The 13,257-nt window shown below is 42.3% G+C and overlaps 1 protein-coding gene across 1 annotated transcript in view; it reads left to right on the top strand.

Moving 5' to 3' along the window:
* LOC147311141 (amine oxidase [flavin-containing]-like) overlaps positions 1–7,695 on the top strand; it is a 53,579-nt gene extending 45,884 nt beyond the window's left edge. Inside the window, exons 9-16 of the mRNA XM_086265470.1 lie at positions 172–331; positions 411–507; positions 1,657–1,710; positions 1,796–1,853; positions 1,942–2,039; positions 3,012–3,123; positions 3,881–3,943; positions 4,377–7,695. Of these exons, the coding sequence (XP_086121596.1) occupies positions 172–331; positions 411–507; positions 1,657–1,710; positions 1,796–1,853; positions 1,942–2,039; positions 3,012–3,123; positions 3,881–3,943; positions 4,377–4,532 (798 nt within the window). The 3' untranslated portion in view covers positions 4,533–7,695. The remainder of the gene's footprint in view (positions 1–171; positions 332–410; positions 508–1,656; positions 1,711–1,795; positions 1,854–1,941; positions 2,040–3,011; positions 3,124–3,880; positions 3,944–4,376) is intronic.
* The last annotated feature ends 5,562 nt before the right edge of the window (positions 7,696–13,257 follow it).

The following is a 13,257-nucleotide window of genomic DNA, read 5'->3' as shown; positions in this document are numbered from 1 at the left end:
CAGTGTATCCTATATTAAAGGAAGCACTGAAGCCTCTTTCCTTAGTATTTGGAGAATTGCAACATCTCTTACTATGGCTGATGACTACCATGCAGATACTTCTGGGTCACATCTTTCAGTTATAAACAGACTATTGGTACGCACTGTGTACTGTCTCTGTCTCTGTGTTAGGCCAAGTATGTGATCGTGGCCACACCACCTGCTTTGAATCTGAAGATGCACTTCAACCCTGAGCTGCCCCCGCTGAGGAACCAGCTGATCAACCGTGTTCCCATGGGCTCTGTCATAAAGTGCATGGTCTACTACAGAGAGAACTTCTGGAGGAAAAAGGGTACGCAGGAAGTGAAAACACAGAGAGAGCGAATGCTGTTCAAGATGATGCCATTTCTAACGTTTTATTGTGTTACCAGGTTACTGCGGCAGCATGGTGATAGAGGAGGAGGGTGCTCCCATCGGTCTCACCCTGGATGACACAAAGCCTGATGGGACTGTACCTTGTATTATGGGGTTGGTACAGAGCTTCAAACAGTTCTCTGTAATTGTGTATATTTTGTATTATGATTAGGGATGGGTATCGTTTAGGTTTTATCCGATACCAGTACCAAACCGGTACTTTTGAAACGGTGCCGGTGCTTAAACGGTGCTCGAACCGGTGCTTAAAGAATGAAGAACACACACTTTGTCCAAAAACCTCTCATGTTTAGCTGTTTCCCTCTTTTTCTTTGGTCATTTTAGCCTTTTTGGCCAGGGTGAAGGGAGTATCTGCCATCAAACAAGAAGACAGCCTCATGTAACTACGACGGTGTTTGCTAGTTCACCTTAAATGTGTTAATGTAATAACGTGGTTAGCGTACTCAACGTAAATTACACATGAACAACATTAAGCTACTCACGCAGAGAAGAACGGCTGCTGCTGCCATCATTATCCGTCATCATTTCTGCTACACTGGCAGGGCTAGGGGCCAGGACTCTCCTCTTCGGGTTCTTGGGGGATGTTGCTAACTCCGGGTCCGATAACAACCCGCAGTAGATGTGCTCGGTGTGAGGTCTTGCAGCAAGCTATCAAATACGGCGCATTTCTCGACTTTAAAAAAATGCTATGCGTCGCCAGGTGTTTCATCAGATTCGAGGTGTTACCTCCTTTGCACAGTATCACCTTAAAGCACTTGTTGCAGGCTGCTGAGTTTGCATCTTTTGCTGTGAAGTACAGCCAGACTTTTGACCGCTTCGCCTTGGGCATTTTAATCTGTAGCTCTGCTCTAAAAGAACGTACGTACCTGGGCCCGCCTACTACGCTTGGAAAGGTAAAATGATTGGCTAGAATCCAAAGTGTATCACATCTCAGGGGAAATAAAGCACCGAAATGCTAAGTGATATCAGCAGCCCCAAAGAAGTATACAATGCTGCACCATGCTTTAGTCAGGTTGAAATACACATTTCGTTCACTAGTGATTATCAGAGGGTTACTGACTGGCCTGTAGGCTTGTGTCTCAGCTTTACCATCTGACTCTGACCTAGTATTCTCGCATGAGCTCCTACAAGAATTTCCATACAGTGTAGGACTTGTGCTTGAATGGAGCTAAACACAAGTGATAAAGTCATCCAACCAGCCACACATGCTCATGTAGTGTTTTCTCTTTTCACTCTCCCCCCCAGATTCATCCTTGCCCACAAGTGCAGAAAGCTCTCAAGCCTGTCCAAGGAAGAAAGGTAGACACCAGTGGACAGAGATGGAAAAAAACTCTCACGAGCTGTGAGATCAGTTTAATCCCAACTCCTGTGTTGTTGTGTTTAGGTTGAGGAGGATCTGTGAGATCTACTCCAAAGTGCTGGGCACAGATGAGGCTTTGCATGTGAGTTTGGGTGCAGAGTGGTACACAGTCATGTGGATACTGTGGAATCACTTGACTGACTGCTCATGTGCCTGCTTGTTTCCTGCAGCCGGTGCACTATGAGGAGAAGAACTGGTGTGAAGAGGAGTACTCTGGAGGCTGCTACACAGCCTATTTCCCCCCAGGAATCCTTACTCAGTTTGGCAGGTGAGTCTCTCTCACACGTGTACACCCACAAAAAAATAAACATAAATATGAAAGTGTGATCTTTTCATTTCAATTAACTTAATTTATTTGAATGTGTCAGCTCCTGGATATTAATGGCTAATGTATGTTTCAGCAGGATTTGTGATTATTTCTGCAAATTAGCGTCACTTCTCCTCCATGAAATGAACCTGCCTTCCTGTGCACGGTTTCAGAGGGGACTCACTGAGATCACAACACTTTGTGTTGGATTATTATGTTTACCACACAAGCAATACTGTGAACTCATATTTCATCTGAATGGTGTTATTGCAGTGTTTTTTGCGGCATTTCATGGGTTTTATTGGAGTGTGAACAAATGAATGCATTTTCAGTACAGCAGGACGTGTCCCCAGGATTTGCCCATTTGCTCTATAGCTGTACACACACATAAAACACAATCCAGTGTGTCTGATGCATTGCGGCTGCTTTCATTTATTAGTCGAAGCTGCTTGTTGTACAGATCCTGGTGCATATGTTCACTATTAGAGTTTTGTTAACCTCCATATGAAAAACTGAAACTCCTTGTTAATCGTCATGTGAACCATATTTCATGTCTAAATGTCCTCACCAGATGTGCAAATGTGTTCTCACTCACAATGAAAAGTAAGCTGGAGTTGGAAACCTAACATTGTGCTTTTTTATACAGAGTAACTGTTTCACATACCGGGTGGTCCTGCAAGAAATAGAGTTAAAGAAAAAGTCCTTTCTTTGGTTCTTTTACGTTGAGCACAGTGGGGGTGGGAAGATTAATCCAAAGGAAATTCACTTTGTGTTATATAATCCCATATTGCACTTATTCAGGTGAGATAATATTCTTAAATGAAGTGAATCAGTACAATGCTGGTGCATACATTAAAAATAAAACGTGTTTAAAACCTGTAAACCAGTTTAACCTCTGAAGCCTCTCCTGTTTCTCTCTTTTTTGCTCTTCAGAGTGCTGAGAGAGCCGGTGGGCAAGTTGTACTTTGCAGGCACAGAGACGGCCACCGAATGGAGTGGCTACATGGAGGGGGCCGTACAAGCTGGAGAGAGAGCAGCCAGAGAGGTCAGAGAGCATTTAAGTACCTGCTTTTCACTGCTACGTGTTAGCAAATACCAGTTCTTACCAGTTTAAACACCCTTAGAGGCAGGTTACTTATATATACCAGGTGGAAACCACTTAAATCATGCAGCTGGCACACCTATTAGTCACACCTCAGCCTGCTCCTGGTGTTGTGGATGCTCAGCCAGCAGTGCTGGGGGTCAGCTGATATCAAATCATGACATCCTCGCCTTTTCTCCCCTCTCATTTATGTCTGAGCACAGCTGACTGAAACAAAATGGTCCTCCCCACTCAGTCTTCTAAATCTCTCTTTAAGACACTCGCCTGCTGCTTGCACTTTATGTCCTTCTTCCAAGGCATTAACATTAGGTTTGGTTTCCTAAGATACTCCCCCATGTGTTCATGTTCCTCCATGTTTCTTAGCTCTGGCTCTGCTGCAGAGTAGGTCAGTTACAGTAAAGGCCAGTCAAGCCTGAGTAGATTATCTGAGTGCATTAAACATAAACATACACTTATTCTTCTTTTTATTACTTAAGTTAAGTTGATGTGTCGTGTCGTGTTGTATGTAGTGCCAACGTGGGACAGTTCCCCAATTTCATTGTGCTATTGTACTATGTATGACTGTGCAATGATAATAAAGAGTTATCTTATTAACATCACCCAAACTCAAAAATGTGTATCATGTTTAAAATTTAGACTGTTAGACTGTATTTTGATCCTTTTGAAGTCTTTGACTGACACCACCAATGTCTTTTCGCAGGTCATGTGTGCGATGGGTAAACTCCAACCTAATCAGATCTGGCAACCTGAGCCTGAGAACGATGTAAGAGAAGTCCTTATGCACCAAATTACAAGTTGGCCTTTGATTAAAAAAATGAACAATCAGTGGAGAAACACTCTGAAGTCTCTCGTCATGAATCCAAAACACTTTTTACCATAAATGACACTGTGAAAAAGATCATCTTGTAATAAATGAGAAAAAAACTACCAGGCAAGACCATAATGTTTCTTGGGGTTGTAAACCAAGAGAGGTCATTTTCTCCCTCGCTTTCTATACAATCATTTTCAAGCAGAAGAGTTGCCCCCTGCTGGTCATGTAAAAAAATGCAGGTTTAAGACACCTATGCATTGTTTACACATTTTGGACCCAAGATTACATAAGTTGTATATTGCCAAATCATCTATCAAGTATCTAGTTAATATCATGCACATGAAAAAGGCAGATATCTGATATCATCATTCCCTCCGTCCTGCAGGAAATCCGGGCACTCCCGTTTGTTACCACCTTCTGGGAGAGAAACCTGCCTTCGGTTGATGGTTTCCTCAAATTCTTAGGAGTCTCCACATTCCTGTCTGCTGCCGCCGCAGCTGGCTTGGTGGCCTACAAGAAGGGCATCATCCCCCGGAGTTAAACCACCCTGTCGTCTCACTCCTCCACATCTCAAGGGAACACGTCTCAATAGACACTTGTGTACTTCTAGTGCTTTATGGGCCCAAACTACAGAGTAGTGACCTACATAGGGTATACATTGTTTTTTGAGAAACACCGTGATGTGAGAAGGACTGCTCAGCTCATGCAAAAACACTAACACACTGTTACTCTGTCCACAAACGAAAGAGAGAATGAAGCAGGTGAGAAGGGCTGACTGAAAGGTGTTTGAGAGGAGGGACGAAAGCCTAACTTCAGTTTAAAACATGCAGACTCAGATTGTGAAACCAATGAAGGAAAAAAGATCAGAATCAGTTCGTAAGGGGAAACCTTCTCTGTCACTATTACTATCCCATACAATGCCAATGAAATCCACTGTGTCGATTATATGTGAGTTTATAAAAGTCGCCATGCTTACTGTGTGTATGAGCCTCGTCTGTGTCGCATGCTTCGGTGAGCATGCGTTCGTGAGCGTGTGGTCATCAAAGTTTCTGTACAAAGTTGCGAGCGCGTGTGCATGAGTTTCCACTGTGTGTCTAATTACCGCTGCCTATTTTAGGTGCCAATTTATTCTGGCCAAGCAGCCATAGCTGTTTGACGAAATCCAGTGACTTCAGAAGAGAAAAGAGTCAGTATAGTGACACTGTCCACATAGAAAATCAGAGAGGAGGTTCAAGGACAAGTGGGGCTTTTTCTGTCAGCAAATCCCATGAAAACACAAATGAATAGTGAATTTTAGCATTGTCTTTGTAGCTAAAGCCAGATGTGAGTCGCAACCCTAAAGTGAGTTGGTACCGCGTGAAATGGGTTTTGTTGTTTCTCTTAAATTTAAATTTTATTTACATCCCAAAGCCCAAATTATGTGCCCTAATATGAATCCTAATATGTAGCCTAATAATGTCATATTAGGGCACCAAATGTGTATTATTCCCAATGAGCGATCTGTGCAGTTGAAGGCTGGCTCCAAAAGCAGGTAATTCCTCACAGACTCCTATGTTAAGATGTCTAGGTTTCCACCTGAAAAGGCATCTTTAAAGCCTGGGGCAGTCTTTGTAGCTAATTGTCTCCTTCATGGTGACTCCTTTCATATAAATCCTCTGTTTAAACTATAGTAAGTCTTAGGTATCAGCAAACACGGGCTACCAAATATGGCCACCAAAAATTAAGACGGTGCCAGTCTAAGTACTGAACCCATAAATTTAATTGGTAATCCATAAACTAATGGTGACAATAATGATTATTATAAATAATTATTAAACACTTCTCAGTTATAGTTACTTGTTGTTTTAACTCTTTACCTGCTTGTATAAATCGACCAGGAGTGACCTTGAATGCTTCAGGCTTATAGAACAAAACGACTGGTGTGCATCATAAGTTAGTGCGGGTGGTCTCTCCCTGTGCAGCTAGACTTAGAAAAACCCAGAAACTGTTCTGATTGTCTTCAAACCACAACTTTATTGATATATGCTGAGGTGTCAAAACTCATCATCAAGGCTACAAAGGGGATGTCGTCAGTGTCTCTTTATGGAGTAAAGAGTTAAAGTTTATCCAGACTGAACACAGAGCAGGTACAGATGTTCAACAAATAGTTATGTTTTCTATATTTTTAATCTTCAAGTATACCAAATTTTTCATATCCATAGATAAAAGTGTGCACGTTTTATTAATAAGAGCTCAGAAGTGGGGCTAGAAGGTGAATGCAGCTTAGCTTTTTGTGACTTCTCAAACAATCTAGTTTTTTCCTGTAGTTTCTCTTCAACAGGAACTCTAGGCTCACGTACATAAGCCAGGAAGTGGTAAGACAGACCAGTTCACTGTTAGAATTTGTGGGATTTGTTGACAGACAAAAAGAAAAACTCATCCTAAGAATGAGAAGAGTCAGCCTTATTCTTTTAATGGAAATGTAGTGGTGTCCAGCTGCTAGTGTGGTAATCTATCGGTCAGTATGACGGAAGCATTTGAATGTATTTTCCTCACACTAGATAACACATGCATGGTGGTTTTGCTAAGGTAATCACATTTTTCACTTGTGTATTTTTACCTTTTCACATTCTCACTTCAGATAAACACGATCCCACCAGCTCTAAGGCGTCCTTGTAACAACTGTTTTGATTTGTTTAGGAAAAAGGAAACTGTCTTTTAGAGAAACTTTAAAGAAATGACATTCTTGCTGAAAAACTGACTCGCTGCAACAAAGGTTTAAGTACTGGCTGCTCAGCAAGCAGTGTCATCAGCAATCATTTGTCCGGGTAAAATCATTTGTCGGGGGTGTAGATGTGAAAGCCAACCTGCTGCACAGTCCTCTGTGTGCAGCTCTTTATGCCCACTACAAGAATCATGCTGTTCTTGTCCCAAAGATGTTTGTGAGTGTAGTTTATCTGTTGTGCCTTAATGGAAATTGTAACGTTTTTGTCATTTTATCGCAAGTGCCTGTGACTCTGACACTCTCAGCCCTCATCCCTCTTTCCCTCCCCCGCCTGCTCCGGAGGTGAGAGGTCAGATGGACCAGGTCATCGGTTCAAGGCATCATCTGCGCTCATTAACAGGGGTCAGCATTGTGTTCAAGTGTATCCGAAAACCTTTCATTTTAAAAGTTCCCCTTACCTGAGTTATGTCCTCACTGCAAACTTGACTCAGGTAAAGCCGGGTGTAAAAACACAGCATCAGAGCTCAGACTGTTGAGGTGATCCCTCTGCTTATCTCTGTGTCCGTGTGTGCTTCGTGTTGTCCCTGCAGCGCTTCTTCCCTCGTTGTGGTGTCCCTCTCCCGTCTGACCCTCAGTCCCAGTGCAGGTTTTATGTGCAGTTCTAGAAGTAATGATTGAATAATAATGTCACTTTTTGAACCATCACTAAAAGTGTTTGAGTTTATGGTTGGCTGAACAAACAAAGCCAGCAAATTCCATCCACCCTGTCGAAAAACAACAACAACAAACTACAGCACTCACAACAAACCATCAGCAGACGTGATGCAGCGTTATTCATTATGGGGTTTTTCTGGAGATACCCCCCCTTCCTTTGTCCCTCTGTGCATATGAGCCTTCTTAACTATTCCTGTGACCTGCTCTTTGATGTCTTTGATTCCTCATACAAAGCTGGTGATATTTAACAAAATGTGAAATAAATCTTTTACTCGCCTTAACCTGATTTATTCTGGTGTCGTGTGTCATTATGTCGACTCAGAGCAGAGCTACAGCCCAACGGAGTGAAAACAGCGGTGTAATAGTTAAGAAAAATGTGGGGAAAAAATCATTAAAAGCTAGTCCAATGCCCAATGTGCCCAGGAAGAATAAAACTGCAGTTCCAAAAAGGACACTGTGTCATTTGTAAATAAAACCAGAATCCAATGATTTGCAAACAAGAGAACATATATGACATATCAAATGTTTAAGCTGAGTCAGTGTGCCATTTTAAGAAAAATAAAAGCTCATTTTGACTTTGATGGCAGCACCTGGTTTAAAAATAGTTGAGACGGGGCAACAAAAGCCAGGAAAAGTAGGTAGTGCTAAAAAGAAGGTTAGGTTAAACAGCATCAGATCAGTAACACGACTGGAGTGTAAAACGAGCGTTTCAGAGGAGCAGAGCTTCTCAGAAGCAAAGGTGGACGGAGGTTTACCAATCTGCAAAAACCTGCCTGTACAAATTATGGAACAATTCAGAATAATATTCCTCAACATAAAATTGAATGTGGAGAAATCTGTGTGTGCAGGGGACAAGTCTGACAATCAGTATTGGATGTCTGTGAACTGAAGTGAAAACAGATGTGATTCTGTCATGAAATTCACTGTCACATGAAAATCACCGGCTGTGAACACATTTCACTGTACCACCCACAAATACAGGCTGAAGCTCTACCGTGCAGAGAAGAAGCCATACGTGAACATGATCCAGAAACACCACCATCTCTTCTGTGCCAAAGCTCATTTAAAATGAAGTGACGTAAAGTAATCAAACTGAAATTTTAAATTCTTTCATGGAAAACACTGATGACGATGGTAAAATGGCCTGTATTTACAGTGGGGCAAAAAAGTATTTAGTCAGCCACCGATTGTGCAAGTTCCCCCACTTAAAATGATGACAGAGGTCAGTAATTTGCACCAGAGGTACACTTCAACTGTGAGAGACAGAATGTGAAAAAAAAATCCATGAATTTGTAACCCAGTGTTAATTTGGTTATCTGATATTGTGTGATATTCAGTATATATGTATATATCTATATTGGGTGTTATAAAATGTTCTTCAATGATTTTGAGTTGTTTTTTTTACTTGCTATTGGTTTGCGGCTGCTTTACGACAGTCGACTGTGGTAGTACATGTGGGCTATGAGCTCACGTGGCTTGTAGCTGTGCCAGAGAGCAAGCTTGGGTGAGCTAGCGGGGAATATCTCCTTCTGCAGTAGCCTTAAAAAAGACTATTGTTCGTTCTCCTGCCAGGTAAAAATCTGTTTCGTATGTATATGTAACCCAACCAGTGCAGGGGCCTCCCTACACCCCGGACTCTGCGTTGTGTTAAATTGTGTTGGATTGGGGTGCACCGCAGAGAGACCAGTCGGACACAGGTGTTCAATTTGTGGCTCGGACCGCGCCGTTTATTCGGAAGCAGGGGCAAACACCACTCCAACTCTGCTGCTGGCCCTTCGCAAATCACAGCAAACACTCCGTGACTATCAACATTGCAAAATACAACAACACATATACACAGAATACACATTAAGTAACAATAACCGTGCCTTCTACAACATTCCACGGTCTCCGCGATGAATACAACACAAAACTGATGCAGTTCGCCACTGGCAGTGCTTACCTTCGCAAATCACAGCAAACACTGACCCAAGATGGCGCCCGCGCGAACAAGAAATCTAAAGTACGGTGTCCTGCAGAGGACGAATGGCCAAAATTGCTAACATTTACACCATATATGCAGCTCAACAGCGACACCTTGTGACTTATTCCAGTCACTACCTTACATATATCATACTATTCCATGTGTTAGCTATGATGTGATGTGTAGTAATGGTTATTAAGGTGCTAATCGCTAATCGAGGCTAAGCTAGCAAGCTCGACAATTAGCCGCCATGCTAAGCGGACGTTGGTAGCCAAGTTCGTATGTCACTGTAGGGGCTATGAGCTCACGTGGATTGTAGCTGTGCCAGAGAGCAAGCTTGGGTGAGCTAGCGGGGAATATCTCCTTCTGCAGTAGCCTTAAAAAAGACTATTGTTCGTTCTCCTGCCAGACGCCTTACTGCTGTGCTATCTCGCTGGTGCCATTAAAAGGACAAGCGGCTGCCATCCCTTCATCCATCCGGACCTTGATTATTTGGACCGAAGTACTCACACACACGCCCGCACTCAGTGCCATACACTCTCTTTACTTTGCTGCCCAGCTAACATCATTGTTTTTTTTCTTTTCTTTTTGCATTCACAAAGACTATCCAAAGACATTTTGGTTATTGTCAAATAGACACTCTCTGATTACGGACTGAGGAGGTTGTGGTGTTACAACCCCAGGACTGAGAAAAAGGACTCTTTACATAATATATTCACTTGTCTCCTGGTTAGGAGAAGTGATTATTGATGGAAATATTTTTCTTCTTCTTGTCTTCATTTACATTGTATCCCAGAGAAGTTTTAAGTTGTTCAGGTTGAAACATTTGCACTTAGAGTCTGTTAAGTTTCCTTTGATGTATCAGTGTCAAGCTGATGTTTAAGAGGGTATGTTAAGGACAGATGTGCTCCAGTCCATCCAATCCTTTAAAGTGCTGGACACCGATGGTAAATTGCCATCAGACCCTAAATAAATTGTTCTCTGCTGTTATCCATATTGCTTCACTCATTCTTTGGTGAGTAGACGTATTGGTTACAAATCCACATGGTAGGATTTGTAAAGAATTTATTCGTAAATTAGGGTGGAAAATAAGTATTTGGTCACCTCAAACAAGGAAAATCTCTGGCCCTCACAGACCTGTAACGTCTTCTGTATGAAGCTTTTCTGTCCCCCTTCGTTACCTGTATGAATGTCACCAGGCACGTGCAGAGGGGGGCTAGAGGGGCTTGAGCACCCGCCCCTTTCCTGATGGGTGCCCAAAGTGCCATTTTGTTGAGGCAACTTTTTAAAAAAAAAAAAATTTTTTTCTTTAATGTGTGTGTGCGTGAGGAGTCTTGTCTGTGCCCCTCAACAATAATATTTAACTATTAATCACAGTTTTGCTAAATAAAAGGATCTGGCTTGCATCAGTCACATGATCACCAATGATCGCCCTTGACGGCAGAACGCGCTGGTTACGAGCCGGGAACGAGCTCACAAAGTGCACGCGCATTTTTTCCGGTCCGGAGCTGTAGGAGAAACACAAGTTAACTCAGAGACACAGACTGATGCGACAAAATCATTTAGTAGGTGTACAGCGTACACTGTAGTGTATAGCACCCAGGAGTATTAGCTTATTACGTACACGTTGGTAAGCTGTCTTGTTGCAACTCACGAACTGAAACAAACGAGTGTGCTGTGTGTGCAACAGCGCGACAAACATTACCTGTCCTTTTATTAACTGCACAAGTAGTGCTGGTCATAGCTGCTGGCTACCTGTGTAAGGCTGTCATGGGTCTGTAGCTCTGTCACCGTTTTAGGGAACATATTTAGTTTTAAAGTATTTAGAAACATATTTAGTTTTAAAGTAAGTTTCCGGGCTTTTCCTGCCTTTCTGGAGGGATTATATTTCACTAAAAAACTATCTAATATGCATGTCCACATAATTATGCATTATTATAATTATAATATATTAAAAACACACGCTGTATTTTAAAGAACATACATTAAGAAGCAGATTATATTAGATTTATATTTTAAATAAGACAAAATTTGGATTTTACAGCAGTAAGATTATTGTATCTCTACAGTTTAAAAATGTAATAAGCTTTCTCCCTGCACAGAGTGGATAGTGAAACAAATGGAATCATCATAATGACATTATTTCATATTTATTACTTCCCCCTACTCATTGCTTTATTATTGTAGCTCTAGTAATAAATAATAATGTAAGGATTCTGGATCAGCACAGTGATGCCCATAGTATATACAGTATTCTGAAGAAGGTCTAAAATGTCATTGTGTGTGCATGTGTGTGTTTTATTTAGATGGATTTTTAAAAAAAAATATTACTCATGATATAATATTGTCCAGACATGCCTGGTAAGGACATGAGGAGGAAACAGTAGGAGCTGTGTGAGGCTACTAAAGGCAGTGCTATAACATTTTTCTGTCATCACTTTATTATAGATTAAGTGCAAGAGTTGTTAGGTGTGGATAATTAGATTATAGTTTATTGCAATAGCAAGTTGTGCCTTGTTCTCAGATAGACAGCAAGTGGAGAGTGATATATGAAATGATGGGATGGAAGGAAGAAGAGAAGCAAAGAGTGAGTCACAGGCAGAGCCTAAATTATTTCTCACAGTTTTTTGTTGCCTTATGGTTCCAAGTGCTGTCACCAATCTTTGCATTTTGTTATTATTTCATGACACTTGTTTAATCAGCTACCATCTCTCCTATGGACTTTTTAATGTTTTCAGTCTCAGATCAACACAGCCCTGCCCTCCAGCACTATCCACAGCAACCCCTCAACAGCAACATTGTACCCATCAGGTAAAGCATCGGCTACGTTTGCTTTGCCTTGTTGCCCATATTAGATTCTTGATGAATGTGTGTTGTTGTTATTCAGCCTGGTTCAATGTGCCCCTTTTTAACTTTGAGCACCCGTCCCTTTAAACCTCTCTGCACAGCCCTGAATGGCACCTGTTTGAACCCATCATCTGTATAAAAGACACCTGTCCACAGCCTCAAACAGTCAGACTCCAAACTCCGCCATGGCCAAGACCAAAGAGCTTTCGAAGGACACCAGGAAAAGTATTGTAGACCTGCACCAGACTGGGAAGAGTGAATCTACAATAGGCAAGCAGCTTGGTGTGAAAAAATCAACTGTGGGAGCAATCATCAGAAAATGGAAGACATACAAGACCACTGATAATCTCCCTCGATCTGGGGCTCCACGCAAGATCTCATCCCGTGGGGTCAAAATGATCATGAGAACGGTGAGCAAAGCTCCCAGAACCACACGGGGGGACCTGGTGAATGACCTGCAGAGAGCTGGGACCAAAGTAACAAAGGTCACCATCAGTAACACACTACAACGGCAGGGAATCAAATCCCGCAGTGCCAGACGTGTTCCGCTGCTGAAGCCAGTGCATGTCCAGGCCCATCTGAAGTTTGCCAGAGAGCACATGGATGATACAGCAGAGGATTGGGAGAATGTCATGTGGTCAGATGAAACCAAAGTAGAACTTTTTGGTATAAACTCAACTCGTCGTGTTTGGAGGAAGAAGAATACTGAGTTGCATCCCAAGAACACCATACCTACTGTGAAGCATGGGGGTGGAAACATCATGCTATGGGGCTGTTTTTCTGCCAAGGGGACAGGACGACTGATCTGTGTTAAGGACAGAATGAATGGGGCCATGTATCGTGAGATTTTGAGCCAAAACCTCCTTCCATCAGTGAGAACTTTGAAGATGAAACGAGGCTGGGTCTTCCAACACGACAATGATCCAAAACACACCGCCCGGGCAACAAAGGAGTGGCTCCGTAAGAAGCATTTGAAAGTCCTGGAGTGGCCTAGCCAGTCTCCAGACCTCAACCCCATAGAAAATCTGTGGCGGGAGT

The sequence above is a fragment of the Aulonocara sp. 'chitande type north' Nkhata Bay genome, linkage group LG16, assembly GCF_057382095.1.
Source record: "Aulonocara sp. 'chitande type north' Nkhata Bay isolate Kocher_YH1m ecotype deep benthic linkage group LG16, A_spYH_male_GT1.1, whole genome shotgun sequence".
Classification (NCBI taxonomy): Eukaryota; Metazoa; Chordata; class Actinopteri; order Cichliformes; family Cichlidae; genus Aulonocara; species Aulonocara sp. 'chitande type north' Nkhata Bay.
Note: the sequence above shows the minus strand (reverse complement) of the source record. Positions and strands in the feature narration are given on the sequence as shown.